The sequence below is a fragment of the Dermacentor variabilis genome, unplaced genomic scaffold (assembly GCF_050947875.1).
Source record: "Dermacentor variabilis isolate Ectoservices unplaced genomic scaffold, ASM5094787v1 scaffold_33, whole genome shotgun sequence".
Classification (NCBI taxonomy): Eukaryota; Metazoa; Arthropoda; class Arachnida; order Ixodida; family Ixodidae; genus Dermacentor; species Dermacentor variabilis.
The window spans coordinates 494,810-512,977 of record NW_027460511.1 but is presented as its reverse complement, the minus strand read 5'-3'; the positions used below and the strand labels follow the sequence as shown (position 1 = coordinate 512,977).

General features: G+C 42.0%; 1 protein-coding gene across 1 annotated transcript in view; it reads right to left on the bottom strand.

Moving 5' to 3' along the window:
- Positions 1-13,180: 13,180 nt before the first annotated feature.
- The window catches only part of LOC142569018 (uncharacterized), a 104,227-nt gene continuing 99,239 nt past the window's right edge, over positions 13,181-18,168 (bottom strand). The window contains exon 9 of the mRNA XM_075678543.1: positions 13,181-13,434. Within this exon, the coding sequence (XP_075534658.1) occupies positions 13,241-13,434 (194 nt within the window). The 3' untranslated portion in view covers positions 13,181-13,240. The remainder of the gene's footprint in view (positions 13,435-18,168) is intronic.

The window sequence follows — 18,168 nt, the reverse complement described above, 5'->3', positions numbered from 1 at the left end:
CAATAATTCTTGTCTTTGATACTCTATCCCTTTCGAGCGACAATGCTTCCTGATTCATTGCTTTTTGATACTGGCTTCTTGCTGGCATCATTTTTATGCTGCATAATTCACCTGTTAAAATTTTCTGCTTCTCCCATACAAAAAAAATACATTCATAAGAAGCCTTCTAGATGATTTCCGGAGACTTGCTGTTCAGATCAGAGGCCGGCATAGACCCCAGGATTAGATATGCATTAAAGAGCTTGGTATCTTGCAAATTTTAGAGATATACACCTGATACGAAAGTTATTGGTATCATCTACAAGGTTTTTTGCGACTACGAATTAGCCTAAATTGGGAAAGCAGTCAATCTAAGACATGTCAAGCGATATCACTGACGATGCATACACATTCCAACTGAAATAAACAAAAAATAGCACCAAATGCAAGAATCATCGGCATGATGCCACTTTTTTCAGTGGAATAAAATCTGTCTTCTGATTTTAATATGGAATGCTTTATTGTCAGAATACTAGGTACCTCGTGAGGGTTGCGATGTGAAATATACATTAATTCCTCCTTTTTTAATATAAGACCCGATGATGCGTAAACAGCAGTGAAAGCACTGAGATCAGAGTACTTAACATTCTATATCGCTCCGGAAATCAGTTTCTATGTCGTCCTCAGCAGCCCACGCTAACAATTTTTGACAGAACATGTGAGACAGAGTGCACATAACACTTAGGGTGATGCTATTCGCTTTGATTGTTTAGCAATGACGACATAGTCTATATGTAATGGGCCTACGTATCGTTACCGTTAACAACAAAAAGAGGAGTATTGCATTTCACGCTAAATGCACTCACTACAGCATTAGGCTATACAGGCACACTAGTTTACAAAGAACACACTCTTCACCTCGCCACGGCCCAGTTGGCCAGTCATCTCCTTCAATGGCGTTTCATTGTTCGGGTTGGCATATAGCGCGTCACGTAATAGCAGTAAATTGCATTTAAATTGTTTCACATGAGAAAACCTAATTAGATTTTTAACTTTCCCTAAATTTATTTGAGCTGTGTATCGGTAAACCGGAAGCGTCTTGCAGAAACCACAACTTGTAGAAGTACGACTCCAACTGACATATTATGCATAAATGCTAGTACACAGGCATCGGCAACAACGATGGTTAGGATGAACTAATATCTTCTATTCTGGAGTATGCATCCTCCACGAGAAAATAGGTTTTTTCCTCCTCCTGCTCTTGCGGATTGGAATGTCAAGTGGGGTGTAATTTGTAAGGTATGCTATTGCGTTGACTTCATAAGCATTTCTCCTTGTCTGGGCCACAGATAATTGCTGCTACGACTGTAAAAGCAGGGTGCCTGTTTACAGCACTCGTAGGGAACTGTCTGTAAATCCTTAACGATCAGTAGACATAATGAATAATTCAATAATTGTTAGTATCTTTATTAAATTTAGCACTTTTCCTTCCACTGTGGTGTTTTTGAAACTCTAAGGTTGGCACGACTGCACAACGTTTGCCTGCAGGATGTTATTTTCCGTGAAAGACTGCATTTGTGCGCATAACACCTCATCAGCACCGTTCTGCTGCACAGAATGTTATAAGCTTTCGTATGCATCGCTCACCACATCAAAAACTGTCTGCTCTTTGGTTGGAATGTAGCAATAATCTAAAGCACATTTCATGTTCTAACAAACAGAATTGTAGCCTCAGATCCCGTAATTCTCCTCACCTAATGCTTAGAGTTATAATAGCAGGATCGACACCATGAGAATCAGTGTGGCTTATAATGTTTGTGTGTATGGTGGGGGTGTACGGTAATTTTTGCAACTTTTCTGGATGACTTGAACAAGTATTGTGGAATGCTGTTTGTTTCTTTCACGCAGTGTTACCAAACTTCATTGGTTGTGGCAACAAGCATAATGTAGTTAGCTTGCGCTCCTGCCATCATATATAATGTGTAGGCGTCTGCGTAAAAAACAGCTAGTAGTTTGCCAGGACCTCAGGTCCATTGAGGCCAGTAAATGTTGAGCTTGCACCTGTGGATATTACTATTGAATGAAGGGCCACCCACAGCAGGACTACCCATAATATTTTCTTCAACTATACTGACTCTGAAGCACGCAGCAGCATTCGAACATAGACTTGTATAAAAATGAACGATTTTCTTCTTCAAGTAAGACAAAGGTTCCGCAGGAAGACAGAAACTGAAACCATCAACACCACCATGAAAATAAACAGCGCTCAATGTTTCGCGGTCTTGCACCTCGTTGTCATATTGCCCATTCCATTTATATCACAGGCTGTTTTTTACTGTTTTGTGGCCTTGTACAGTTCTATTTTGATGTCCTTATTTTTGAATATTTGGTCAATATATTTTTCTTCACTTGTTGAATATACAAAATATGTATTCATCATCTGGCTTCATTTACCATTTCCACTAATCTCAACAAGATGCATCTTGGTACCAAATGTGTTTTACTTAATTCTTCATTGCCTTTCTTCAAATGGTCAAAGAGTTTATCTTAATTCATATTTTTACTTCCGGGAAGACTAGGCCTACTGTAATAATTGTTGCTTACATGTGTACATAATTTTCTGTTTTGGACCCCCCTACACTTTACAAGAACTGACAGCAGTGCTCCACCCAGCTCCATCACGATCAGCACTTCTAAGCACACCCTTGCTACCTTTATTTTAACACTTCGACTTCTTCCTACGTATTATAACCAGCAGCTTCTCCTCCCCCAATGATGGTAGAGGCCAGTGAACTATGCACAAAAAACGCTATCAAAGAAAACCGTTGCTACAGTGTTGACAAGTACCTCTGTTGAAATGTCGGCTATAACAACATCACTAGTTGCAACAATGTTGATCTACGTACATGTTTTTCTAACAAATAAGTTGCAGCTTTCATGTGTTCTGCAAATACCCTTCTTTGCCGATTTCTTTATATGGAAATTCACGAATACTACTTGTTTCTTCTAACAGCAGCAAGTTTATCCTTGCAAGACATTTGGGGTCAAGAACAAGTTTCACCAGTAAACAGTGGAAAACGAGTGATTGAAAAAAATAATTTTGCTTAAGTGATCTGAAGCACTTGAGGACTGAATTTTGCATCTTTTCGTTTATATGCTATGTAGTGCATTTATTTCACAACGCACAAAGTGTTCTATCAATTCAACTGTGTGAGTCTGTTGGCAAATAATTTTTACAATGGTGACCTGCTGCTTCAGCTATGTGCTGCCTTCATGACACATGCATTAAAGCTTATGTACTATCGCGGACAAAAATACCCTGGAGATGTGAGCGTCGACGCAATTGAGTCTCTGCGTTCAAGACCGCTGGAAATAGTGGGTCGCGTATGCACGTTCCGCACGTTCCGCACGTACATGTTAGCGCGGCTGATCCTTGCAGATAGCGCACCAATAAAATTTGCTCGATGCTCACGCCTCCTGGGCAGTTATGTCCCCCATGGGGAACCAGCGCTGGATAGGCGGCGCGTCGAAAAGAGTGCGTTGCACGCCACCCTGGCGACGAAACGTGGCATATTCCAGCCTCCCGACCAGACGACACACACGTGCGCGGTCGTATTATAGTTCATATGTTTCAGTTTTCCCGCCGCTTCAAGCGGACAGTTTTCGTAAAGAAGCTAGCGCCATCAAGTGAAGAAATGTCGAAAGAAGCTTTCTAAGCTTTATCTATTTTTCACAGCATGTCGCAGCGAGCACGTGTGTTTCTTTAACGGTTGCGCCATAAGGTTGCGCCGTGGTTCGTTGCAATGCTTGCGTGGCAGCCTGCCTCGCAAATCTAGCAGCTACGGCTCCGGTCGTACTGCACTATGCTTTCGGAAGTATTAGTTGGCCTGAAGACATTCCATATTTCTCTGGCTAGACATAGAAATTTCTGATGTTACTTCGCCACAGCAGTCAATGGCGAAGAAAGCTTTATCGCATCAGCTGACTCGCGCAAGCAAAGGTTTGAGTGCTCCGCTGCTGGATCCGTAACAACGCTGGCTGCATTTAGAACTAATTAGATAAATTTACCGGATGCATCTGAGCGCCGAGTCCTCATCCGCATGCGCATATTTAAAAACACATAGGCGGCTTCGTCGCACGTGCGCCGGCAGTATGCGCGCACAACTCGTATTACAAGGCAGCTTCCCTACCACATAATTCTTGGCAATGAATGGATAATATTTCCCTTTCGTATCGTTCGTTTTGTGCGGTGGCGTTGGAAGGGTCTTGGCGGTGGTATTGCGAAGGAAAAATGGTTGGTACATATGCCGGATGGTGCATGCTATTTCTCATTTTGTTTCCGACGAAATGCCCACTGCAGATTCTGCTGTTTGGTATTATCTGCCATGGCTGACCGTCTTCACTATCGAATAAACCAAGCACACACGCGAAATTCTATTTAGAAGCCAGCCCGACACCGCTTGACAGGGCGACAAGACGGGAACTTACTCCGCTCGCCTGACTGCTTGGATCCAACGCCGCCTCCGTTCTTGTTCTTAGCGTTCAGATGGAAAGACGCAGAAGGATATATCCTCCCTCATCCCGACGTAGTTGTGGCACCTGTATACGCAACAGTATCGTCGGCGTGCTTTTGTTTTCCTTCGATTTTCGGGGCACGCAACGCCACTATCGCTAGCAATTTTCTTCCGCGGGTGCGGCTGCGTTGTGCACGTTCTGACCGCCAGGGCGGCGCTGCAGGTGTCGACAAAACTCCAGCGCTGGTTCCCCATAGTACATTTCCCAAAAAATAAATATGCTCTAAGGGGCGAAATACGCGAAGCACCTTTATTTCAATGTATATAGTACCGATTTACCATCTAAAGTCTTTCGTTTTCTGGATACGGGAAGAACCTGTACATACTTTACCGGTCATAGTACGTATTCAGTACACGGTGTGTCCGTCTTCTGAATATGAGAAGCATCTGTACTTTAACGGTTATAAAACTCATTCAGCATACGGAGCCTTCCGTTTTGTAGATACGAAAGCGCTCGTATATTGTAATACGGTCTCATTGCAACGGCTGTCCGTTCGACGCAAATGTCCGTTCTTTATTTACGGAAAAGCTTTCGGCCACACATTACCAGCAGACTTACCATAAAATTAGGAATTTTTTTTTGGTCTACGATAACCTCCCTAGCCTAGAAACAACTTGGCCAAGCCTACTAGCCATTTAACAAAACCTAGAATTTCCTCGCAAAACCTACAAACCACTATGTGAAGCTAAGTAAAAGCTAGGTGATCACAAGCTGCGCTGTTGACTCTAGCGTTGCACCACTACTGCAAGCTGCAAACGTATTTTTTCTCATTGTGGCAGATTGATTACTTAATATTTCCATGCCCTTTTTCGTATATTTTTTACGGCAGGTACCAAATTATAACTCAGTACCAGAAAATAAATTTCCTGTTCGACAAAGTGTTTCGTAATACAACAATATTTCTGCTATAGTAAATTTCCTTGTCTCTGGTGTAAATACTGGTTGAAGATTATGTTCTTAGCATCTGCGGTTGCTGATGTGAAGGAAAGAATGCATTAAAAGATTACATTTAGAGATATTTACGTTTAAAGTGAAAAATATGCTTTATTAAAAATGTACAATGAAAGAATAGCAAATTGAACCGTTTCAATAGGCAGCAGTCAGATACTCCTCGCCACAATCACTTTTTCTCTTTGTGGTTACGTATCTTGCCTTCCGAGCCTCTTTTGTCGCCTACTAGACCGTCCTTCCGAGAAGTACTGTTGAAGCAGATCAATTTCGCGTAGCCCCTGCTTCGTAGAGTGCCCTGGTGAAATTCCAAATGAGTTCAGCACCATGGCTTAGACCCTACTGTCATCATTAAATGTGAGCAAAGCATCAAGCGTGGACCTTTTCTGTTCTTGATGTTCAATAAAAACATTTTTGAGCGAATTCGCACACGATACTATTGAAAGACTCTTTGGGGATTGCGTTTTCCCATGGAGGCATTGAGCATGCAGCTTTGACTTACCTAACTACTGATAAATAGGCTTCACTACCTCAGGAATTGCTACTGAAAAGTGTTCCTTATGAACACATGGTTCATGATTGAACTGAGCTTCGTGGAATTTGCCCCAGCTGCCGGCGTCTTTGGAGCAAAGGCAGTGGGATGGGTTGGTATCCCCTGATGCTTCGTGGAAATATGTCGCCCGGACAGCCTTTCCGGCACGTCCGCTAAACTGCCACTATTTATTCTGTGGTCATACCATAGAACTTCTCGAGCTTGTCAATGAAGTCATCGCTCAGACGTCCCCAGCGAGATATCCATTTCCCGTCAGAAAGCTTGATGCCCTTGCTGCCTTTCTTCAGTTTTCGCAGTCTTGTGTCCATTCTTTTCTGAACGTGCCGAATGCACTCCAGCTTGAAAATTCTGACTGTTCCATACGGCTTTGATGCTTGCATTACAGACACATTCCGCAAAGAAGGCTGGGAACGGGGGCGCGGTAGACCACTGTTTAGGTTTGGAAATAAGTCATTTTTTTGGCGAAAGGAAGTAGCACTGAGATAAAGGATTCATTCTTGTTCAGAAAAGGCAGCGGATTTCAGGTTGTGCCAAAAACATAAAATAATATTTGTTTCAATATTTTGCCTACCTTCTTTCCTTAATGTAGAGCACTATTTCGCAAATAGTACTACGCTATCTGCTTGCACTTGCTAAGGTGTTTGCGCCTTGTTGCAGTGTTGCTCAATAAAGGAATTTGATCTCAACAGCACCACACAGGGCGTTCTCATTGGCCCTAGTGTAATTTCAATATAATATTCAACCAACAATCCCTAATTCCACAGGCATTAAGAATTACTTTTAATGTATTTGGGTCGCTTTCTTCGTGTTCTGTTTCATCGTATGTATTTATTCAGTATAGTGGGCTGTCTTCTATTCATTCTGGTTGGTGCGGTTCAGGTCGGAATATGTTCGACAAGCAAGTCGAAATCATAATGCTATCAGTAGGAGTTTGATCATTGGGCAGGTGAATTGAAATCGTTTTACCTAATCCTAGAAGTACTACTGACAAACATATAAGTGTCTAGAATAAGCACCATATGCACTGGAACGCTTCAAAGAAACGCAGGCAAGTATTTATAGCCAAGTATACCTGTGCGTATACCTTCAGCGTATTAGGTAGTCTTTACGCTAAACGAAACAGCCTATGTTGTATCTGCAGAAGTAAAATTTATTGTTGATGCGCCTGCTTGTTTTTATTGTTTTACACTTATACTTCTGTGGTCTCTTAAGCACTATAGTCGTGTGAGAGCTTAATTATTCGAGCAATGAGTTATTTATTTATTTAGAGAATATTGCAGGCCAAGGAGGCCCTTGCAAAATGGGCTACAGTGCAAAAAAATGAAATCCTGCGTTACAGTAATCACACGTATAAACACAAATGTACACGTACAACAATGTCGCTTCAATAATACAAGGACCAAGAATGGAAAAGACAATGGTCTAGTTCCTCGGCGTAATGCGGGTACAAAAGAATGCTTTGGGGAAGAGAATTCCATTCTGATACTGTTCGTCGAACGTGTATCTTCAAAAAATACCATTAATCATCTTCTCAGTTGAGGCAAAAATGCACTTCTTGACTAGACTGCTGTGTTGACATGTTGACAGCAAACAGCCTATTTGCGCAAACTTTCATGAAACATGTCTTTGTCGATATCTTCTGTATATTTTGGGAAATGATTCAGTAAAGTGTATGATGCCATGGGGCCGTGTTCGTTTTCGCGCTATATAATTTCACATAACTTGTGCAGGTCTACAGTGTAACACCACGATGACTGTTATACCCACTTCACTGTAAAACAGTGGCGGCCGATCCATGATCTTGCGATGATTTCCGACTTTACGCCGACTAGAATTTCTTTTTAACATGGATTTGTAACTGGTGATAACAGGTATGTTGTGATATTATGTCATATAGAACATTGTGATTATTGTAGGTCCCTTTCAGTGGCACGCGTTGGTTACTTCTCGTGCGTATTTGCTGTAGGAGAGCGCTGGCGAACGGCTAAGGCGAGGTGGCGAATATTTTTCTTCCAACTCCTGAGTGGTGGTCATGCAGACAGAAGGTTCACCGGACGAGACACTGACATCATGTATGAGGCGTGTGCTGTACAAGGGGCACCTCTTTCGTGCTGTCTTAGTGCACGCCACGTAATCTAGCGGCAACGTGGTAATAGCTGCGCACTGAGGTCGGGCTTTCGTGAAAAGAAACACTAGCTAGGACAATTATTGTGCACTGGTGTGAGATGGACGTAGCAAGTAAGCCAATTTGATTAGACGTGCTACTGCAGGGGCTAATGTTACTATTACTCTGTAGCCTGTTGATCATTGGCCCTAGTGTAATTTCAATATAATATTCAACCAACAATCCCTAATTCCACAGGCTTTAAGAATTACTTTTAATGGTTTTGGGTCGCTTCCTTCGTTTTCTGTTTCATTCTATGTATTTTGTCAGTATAGTGGGCTGTCTTCTATTCATTCTGGTTGGTGCGGTTCAGGTCGGAATATGTTTGACAAGCAAGTCGAAATCATAATGCTATCAGTAGGAGTTTGACCATTGGGCAAACTTTGCACAGTCAGACCGGCCACGGTAAAACAAACTGTCCATAATAAGTACGCCTGAGGCAATAATTTGACCGGCATTGTCGAAGCGCGTTCTACATTGCTGAGATTTTCGTTATTTTCTAATCTTTATACCGGTTCACTCACAGTGTGGCAGGCCGAATGCTTAGTTCAAATGTTGAGTGAACAGCTTTGGGAATATGGGGCGCTATAAGGTAAAACTATGCCAAAATTTTCTATTTCAATTTAGCAATAAGCCCTCCGCGATTGGTGAAAAACTTTTTGGACCACCCCCGCATCACCTGTCTGTACGTGACGTCACAAAAACCGCGATAGCTCCCCATCTGATATGAGGTGTACACACTGATTATTTATGATTTGACCGAACAAAGAAAAAAATAATTATTTCTGATTCGACGCCTTTTCGCCATTAGCCCTCGGCTATTGTACAAATGTTTTCGGGCTGCACCCACTTCACCTGCGTGTCACGCGACGTCTCAAATCCCCAAAAACTCACCGCGTCCAAGGGACGTGTGCACGTTAAATGCGCATTATTATGCCAAAAACTTAATTTTCTTCTGAATAGCCGTAGGCTCCCCCGTTCCGAAAAGAATAAAACGTGGCGGCCGCCCATCGTTCAGGCACTGGCTACTCGCACTCGCCGGAGAGGATCAGTTTATATGCATAAAATAATGCTTTTTGCGTGGCCTTGTAACGTTTTCGCGCACTTTCAGCACGTTTACCACCTCCCTCTTTGCTGAGGATCCGTTTGAGCAGCATCCTTAACCTTCCGTTGCATGCTACCGTGATTTTGGACCAGCCGCCGCAAGCTAAGTAAGGAAAAGCGGACCAATCAAAGACGCCGGCACCAACCTTTTCATCTAGTTAATTATTTTCTGTGCAGTGGCTCGGCCCCATCGAATCCCTCTCCACTTGAGCGAACTCCTCACCTCTTGGGAGCCAATTAGATAAGACAAGCCGCTCCGTGCAGCAAATGTTATTCGTTCTTCAAGCAAACAAAAGTGACCTCCTATGAACGAGGAGAGCATTTGATTGGTGTGTTGAGGCAACCCTGCAGATGACCACCCGATGAGTGTGTTGGCGGCTGCACAAATTTGACGTGGAAATTGAAATAAAAACATTCTGGAATAACTTTACGTTATAGGGCCGATTGTGTCCGTCTTTCCAAACACCTTACTATTAAACGGTATTTTTGAGTTGGTTCTAACGAATTAACGCAGCTGCAATATACGCGCAGATATTTTACCGTTATAAAGAGCTGGGTAGATGTATTTAGAAACACGTTTAGCCATAGTCATACATAAAACAAATCATTCCCGCAACCTATTTTATCATGTTCGCAGTTACATCCTGGGCTGCTTTTGAAACCAAGATATCTATGTACGCAGAGAAAGCAACCGCCTCTTGAAATATTCATCGCGAAAGCACCGTTCATGCTGTAAATCTGATAAAGACTATGCATTATTTTGTGATAAGTTTGCGCATTAATGTACTATTCTGCTTTTTCATGGCGTCCGGCGCTACTCAACTGCCACTCACGGATGCTTTTTGTGTTTGACAAGAGTAAACAATCTCCATTAAATTATTGAAGATATAAACGGAAGCTCTCTTTCGAAAATGAGCTGCCTAATATATGCGTCCATAAAGCTCTGCCGACATCGGAAAGTGTATCTGGGATTAGAGATTTAGGCACTTCTTTAAAAAGCATTTAAAATGGTGCAACTTATTATGAGTCATATAGCAGAAAAAAATATATGTATGAATGTCGAAGAAAATGTCTGGAGAATTCAATCATAAAGCGATGATTATTCTTGTTTTGCACAAAGGCATTTGTCAATAGTTTTCCGTTAAAATCTAACTTATCCTTAGCAAGTTATCAATGAACCAATTACGATGATTGCCACACTGATCGAAAAATATTTGCACTGGCCCTTGCCATACAACAATGAACCAATGTGGCGCTGGTAGCTGGCATTCACCCTACTAAGGCGTTGGATTCTGCCCAAACACAGACCTATTATTTCCGGAGGTGTTTCATCATGCGGAGGTCATACATATACCTGTACCCATAAGCACAGTGACAAAAGAAGAACTAAAAGAACGATGCCGAGAGAAAGGGACTTGCCCGCTATCAATGTCGACCCCAACATTTGAATTTCCGAACTCTACCACGCTGCGATTCTCAAAAATGAAAAGAGAATTCCCTCTTTTTCTTGTCTCAACTTTTTTATATTCACCTTCTTGTCTTTTCGTTCTTTGGCAGCAGGGATCGGAGCTTTCCAGTGCATGCGACACGAAAATCAAAACTCTTTCATCTGTTTCCAATGTGCCACAAAAATCAAAACATCCTTCTGGTGAGTGTTACTGCTGATATATATGCAATAATATTAATAAAGGAACCATGGGAACAATGCGTAATTACAAGGTTAGGTCCAACTCGCGAAGCTTTTATTAACTTCAATGTAAATAACTGTATGTAAACATTTATGGTGACTTGAAGACGGATGCTCGGTAATCAAAACATTTCCTACTAATGCACTGCACGGGCCCTATCCAAACTCGGGCCCGCTCATTAAATTGCCTAAGTCCAGCCTTTGAGCACATGCGAAGGTTATGCCCTGCATGGTCCAAGGCATTCTGTGCCAAGTAGAAATGACTCGTCGTCGTCTTGCATTCGGTGTTGCGATGGCCTCGTCGCCACCGTCGCAGTTGTTGTACTCGTTATGACCGTCCTTGTCTTTCTAGTGTCGTCATTACAGCCTCGTCAGGTAATTGTAGCCATGCTGTCATCACCACACCTTCGTCTTCGTACAGACGTCGTCACGCAATTGTTCTCATTTTAGAGCTGCGTAATACCAATCGTGGGACGTTGCCGTCGTCATGCTGTAGTGGTCATACTTTTATCGCCCCACCATCGTCTTCATAGTTGACGTCACGACAATGGATACATGCTGGCACCGTTTTATCGATGTAACAGCTTCTTCAATTTACGGTGATGAATCTGTGGTCCATTAATCGTGATTGTGTCATCATCCTCTTGCGTTTTCTTCATACAGTCGTCCTCATGAATTCATTTTCACGTCGAGTCCTCGGAGTCGCACCATCGTCCTTTCACTTTCATTGCCCCGTTCTTGTCGTATTGTCATCGCCACGCCATCCTAGCAACCTCATCATCGTGACGGTATAGTCCTCACACAGTCGTCGTCATATATATCATCGCCAAGCCATCTTCGTCATAATCACCCGGCCATCCCATTATCCTCAAGCTAACGACGCCACGCTCTCGTTGTGATACTACCGTCATCAACCTAGAAATGTCCTTTCATTGTCTTCATGTAATCATCGTCATACTGTATTCCTCTGCGAAATTGATTGCTAAGGAATCCTGACAGCGGTCGAGCATCAGAGAGGAACCCAGTATTTGAAGCGAGATCACGTTATAACAGCCTGTACATTGAAATGTCAAGGCAAGAGCGGTACCTTCAGACCGCGTAAAGCGATTCAGCATGCTCAAGATGGGGAGGCAAAACACCTAGCCTTGTAATTCTGGTAACCACTTGTGATCGTTCTGCTATTATTAGCTTAACTGTAATTGAATCAGTATAAGGTAGGGGCCCATCGAACCAGAGCGGGAACCTGAACTGTTTTTCTTTCCGGTTCGCCAGACGTACTTTGACAGCAATCAGAGTTTCTTGATTATTATTCTCCATGCACATAAACACAATGTGTGGCACATCTATGCTCAGCATTATGTCAAGCCGTGATAGCTGCGGAAGCTGCCCATGTAGGGAAGGCATTGAGCTCTTGTGCCACATAAAATTGTTTTCAATCTTGAACACATTTTACAGAATGGCTACTTCATATAGTAAACTTCTGCATATTACCGTCAGGTTATATCCATAACTTAGGTTCGCATACTTGTGCTTCTAGTGTGCGACGTAGTATTCCTTGAAACGTTAGTTCTGTTAATGCGCTGTGGTGGTTGGTTGGTGCAACGGGTCACTCAGCTTCTTTGGGGCTAAAGAAGTTCGGACTTCTGGCACCTTTTATGAAAGTATTTCATGAATATTTTCAACATGAAAGTGCGAGTATCGAAAAGAATTGATAAAATCTGTGCAATATACAACTCATAACCATATCATTCTTTGATCAGTGATGGAGTATTTCTTCTCCAGAATGCAAGCAGTGAGAGAAGTGTACTTACCATTGGCTGCGATACGTTATTTTTAAACGGTATTACAGCTTTAATGTATCATACAACGCCGTGAAGTATTATTCTGCTTGATTGGCCTTTCAATTTTTTTTATAACACCATTTCTTCGAAGAAAAACCAGCTTAGCAGGTTCAACCTTCCATTCATTCCCGCTTTCGCTTAGCGTTGCCCTTCATTTTGGCTGCTTACGCGGCTTCTCTCCCTAGCCAATTTCGCCTGCAATTAAACAGAGTCTTACGTGTTCAGCATTCGTTGTGCAAGCTGATGGTTGAAATACCAGAAGTTACGTGATGACAGGACAAATCGCGTCATATCCGTAGCAGTGAGAGTAGTACTGTGATTGTGCTATACGCAGGCTAGGGGCACACTGACAAGGTTGCTTTATTTTCAAAAATTCGTTGCACATGCGGCTAAAGAGTTGCTGTCTCCTCCTCTGCTTTCTTGTTCAGTCTGTCATCGTCAACATCGAATTGCTGGCACGGACCGTCAGTTTCCGTCATATCGTACATGTCTGCAGGGCAAAACGAGTTCAGGGCCTTATAGCACTCAGTATCTTCGCTAACATTGTTTCTGGATAATCCCCAAAGAAGACACTTTTGGCATCCTGAAAGCAGCAGTAAACGATAGTCAAAAGGATAAGAAACTTCAATGGCCGCTGAGATAGAGAATCAGGCGGAGGACATGAACTGCTGACAAATTTTATCGGGGTTTATATGAAAAGCAATTACAACTTCATTTAATATACAGTGCTTACATCAACGAAGAAATCCGGGACATATAGAAAATTAATTTATGCAACCAAGCCATGTAACGGTGCCTAGTACAATAGTCTCTAATAAAGATTGTGTGTGGCGTAAAATGACAATAGCTTATTAAGAACAGTTCTTTGTTTTTAAAGAAATTTTGCCGTATCCAAGAAAGGGAAATGAAGAACAAATCATGCAATGCGTGAAGCCAAATTACCAAAAACCATTTTGTTTTTGATACGTTGCTACACGGACATTCGGAACATAACAAAAGCTGCTTCAGGTGACAAGCTATTCATGTCGTTACACGGCACATTTTACAAGCGATAACACCATTCTACACTAAAAATCATACGCCCAAGCAACTTCAACGTTGTGATATGGAGCCTAACTCCTGTATTCTGAACTGCATATGAACTTTAATCTCATGTTTGCTACATATAAATGGCGCCAACCTTAAACGCCTTCAAGGAGGTCATTGCGCTTCTTTCGGCGTGTTCTCGACAACCGACATTTAAATCATGTCCGTAGTGGGCTTTACCTTCTGTTGCATTTCAGAATACGAGGCTAAGACTCCATAAACCAGCAATTAGCAGTCTTTGGTAAATACCAAAACGCGGAAAAACCAGCAGCTATACTATACCAACATGGGGCGGCATTGCAGCGTAACACAGTTTTACTGTAGCCATTGCTAGCGGGCAAGGAGCGATATTCTAGTGTCATACCTGATTTTGACGCTAACTGCGCTCCTATTCAATTGTAGTTCAATCTGTAACGTACTCCAGAAGGGACACGATTGTTCAGTGATTGTTTTTTATAGTGGAGGCAATTTAACCAAGTGTCTAGCGATGGAAGCACAGTGATCGCAAAGATAACAGGCATTCCAGTAACTGAGTGTTTATGTGAACGACTTTAATCCCACTGGTATGCTGCGTCTTTGTGCAATTGCTTGGCAATTACTTGTGGTCCTGACTCTGAGAACCATGGGAAGTTGATGCGAATTGAATTTAGGGCAGTACAGATATTCACATCCAGCCCGGAAACGGATCAATTGTTTATTTCTACTAAATTCTGCTTTCTTTCTATTCTCGAATAACGCATTTCTAACACCGCCTAAGATATTGAACGAATGCTGCAGTATTATGTACATTGTCTTCAGTGCATATTAAGTCATGGCAGGAAGTTTGCTCAGCTAGTAGAGATAAGTTGAAAATTATACCTCATATTTGGCACTCGTTTAAGAAATGGGGACTTGCCATTCGACAAAAAACATCGTTACTAGCACTCGACATATACATAAACATCGAGCATTTTATTAAATGTAGACAATGTCAGCGTTGTGCGGATTACAGAATAAGCTTTTATTTTTACGTTTGTCTTACCACTTTAACGTTCTATACATTATATGCTGTTCTGGGCAGCACTTGTCCCACAGGGTGTATAACATATATGAAAATATTACTCCATGACTTGTACACTTTAGACGTAGTTAGAAAGCACATTATATTAGACTTTCTAACCGTACAATGAATATTTTTGTATCCATAAAATATGTCAACGAGATCAATATTATTGTGACTTTAAAAAAGAGCAATTTCTTTCTAGAGAGGGTCATCATTAGAAGCTTCCGCAGAATTTTTCACAAAAACATTCTTTCATTCTTTGTTACAGTCTTGTCATTAGGGTGAATTGTTATTGCAGGGGCGTTGATAATTTTTTTTCAAATTATATTCATGCTCATGGAGTGTGATTTTGCTTATTAGCAATCTTAGAGCACTCCAGATGTGTCAAAATAGCATTTCGCTCATATTTTCGCAGCTAAGATTGCTTTGTGTTCGCGTTACAAAGAACTAGTCAAAGCCTGCGAAGTGTGTCGAGGATTTTGCTGATGATAACAAATGCTTGAAACCAGAGTTGTGACTTACATTGTCAGAATATGGGGGCTAGAGATGGACACGTCGTGAACAAAGTTCTCTTGCAGCGGTCATTTTCAATGCATAACAAGCACTCTCCAACTAGGTACAAGCTACCTTGAAGAAAATTTGTATTATTCTTGCCGTGTAAAATTTTTGATCGCATTAGAAACAGTTTTTATTTTTTTAGTCATCGCGCATCGTTCTTTCTGCGCCTGAAACTGCACTTTCTTGAGTACATGTTTGCATCACAATATCTAGATATCATTAGAGGTATCTACACAGGCAACAATGAAATTCGTTAATGGCGTGAACTGCATCCTCAAAGCAGTGAGGTTTGAGATAACAATAGTGGCGAAAATGATAAACATTGATGCATCCTGGTGCGGCGCATACCCTACAGCATCAGGAGAAAGCGTAGACTGCGCTGCTTACAGAGACAGGCTGGTACATGTGCGTTTAATGCTTGTGCAAAGCTTTCTTTTGTTCGTAACAAATCTTGTGCCAGACGGGGTAAGCCTACCCATCAAACAACCTTAGAAGCACAAAAGCGCACCAGCTGTGATCGTTTTAACTTTGGAGCATGTGTACAACGTACGACGTCGATTACTTGCACGTTGCACACCGTAGATGCATAAGAACTTCCATGACACCCTAATTAAGGACATGAAAGGCTAGTTTAATTTATTGGAACGCTGTAGCGCTTGCAGTCAATGAGGAAATGCGGTGAAGTAATGTATGTTTACCTCAACTCGCGAGATGGCATGCGTGAGTGCTATGTGAACGGTGAAGGGGGGGGGGGTGTCGTTTTAAGACAGCTTCTACTTCCTACATCATTTTGGGTACTGGCTTGCCGCTTTTAGAAATTTGATATTCAGCCCAAGGACTGACTGGAATTTGCCATTACGAACAATTTTAGAGAAAACCCCTTTTTTTGCGAATGCTGCCCCTGACACTGAGAATAGTTTCGATCTGGTGTCATAACAAGTATAACAGTCGTCATCGCTGAAAACAAGCCCGTATGCAGATTCTAGCCGAGTGCTTTGCATATATGTCGAGGGTGAACCATTCTGAAATGCCGGAAATAAACCAAAGCGCAGTAATTCATTCGCGAAACGGAAGAAAAACGCCCGTATTCACGAGAAGTTCTTACATTATAACTGTTCGGGACAACAAATTTCTGCCAAACGTAATGCTGCACGTAATATTAGAAAAGGCGTCCCGCTAATGGCGACGACCACTTGAAAGCTATGAGACTTGAACACCTTGTGTTCTATGGTCTCGTACGCAGTCACCCACAAAAGGTCAGCAGAGTTTCTTACCGACGCTGTCACCACTGTAAATATTATTGAGCAAAGACCAAGTGTATATGATCGTCGCGAAGCGAATACTGTGTTTAATACAAACTTCTATACCACTCAAGAACCACGAAGACGTATTTCCACACGTAATGTTATCTGAACTCCCGAAAGATAGCAGAAGCTGCCTGGCCTGTCAAAGCCTATGGCCAACTCTTTATTCAGCGCAGTCGAGCACGATGCAACATTGTCATGAGAAAATCATCCCAGTGCAAAGACCAAGCGTCCCGAGATAAGATACAGTTTATGAATAATTAATCTGCTCTGCGAAGTTATGTTACTCTGTTATGTTGCCTCTGGCAAAAAGCCAGTCTATGCGAGTCTACATTTTGGCTAGAGGTTAACTGCCTCGCGAGAACAAACCTCCCTGCTCCTCTAACACACCGCAGGAATGAGGAGGTGTAGTCGAAGCTGTGTTTTCACTAAATGAGTATATCAGAATAGCAAGCACTTCCTCCACTTCCTCCCTAAATGCAAATGATGTTCCCGCCTAGATCATAGTTCTGTTCCACGCGAAAAAGACGTCTGGGTAAAGGAAGGAAGGAAATAAGGGTCACGTCTTCCAATAAACACAACGATGGCACTCGTTCCACTAGATGATACACATTTGGGGGGACTTGTGGTCTATTAAAGATTGACTACGACTGTGATTATGCGATGAGCGAGACCCTTGCGAACATTTGATTCGCTTTAAGTGTCAAGTAGACAATCCTGAGCAGCCTTCAACACAACGTAAGTGCGAGAAAACTCTTCTGGTACACTGTCAGCTGGCACAACTAGCAATAAAATGCAAGAAATCTTTGTAAGTGTCCAGAAGTTCTTTCAATTTATTCACCATAAACTATCTGTGTAAACTGTACAGTTGCCGCGCGTATCAATTTACCCGGTTCGCTAATGCGACAGGTCCCTTGTAAGTTGTGAGCTGTAATATACACCCTATTTTAAACCTATGTACCCCGCATTATATGGTAACCTGTCATATTCTATCATTCTTCCATGAGAAGCAATGTTCTGCACAATTTTGGTACCTTATTCGAAAGATGTGTGCAAAAATTTGTTATAATAATAATATAGGGACTGTTAAAATAGAATTACTGTGATTTGGGCAAGCTTGTATGCATTTATTTCAACTAATGTCTGTTATTTTTCTGCTCTTCTCATCGTCCTCTAAGTGCATGAGTTATAATGGCGTAATGGATCGCAAGAACGTCTAATTAGTCTTGCAACACCGTACTTGTACTTCTACTAACTCCGTACTTTTATTGCTGTGAGTTCGTTATGAAGTGGCATATTGCAGAATTAGCGCGCGGCTCGCTAATCT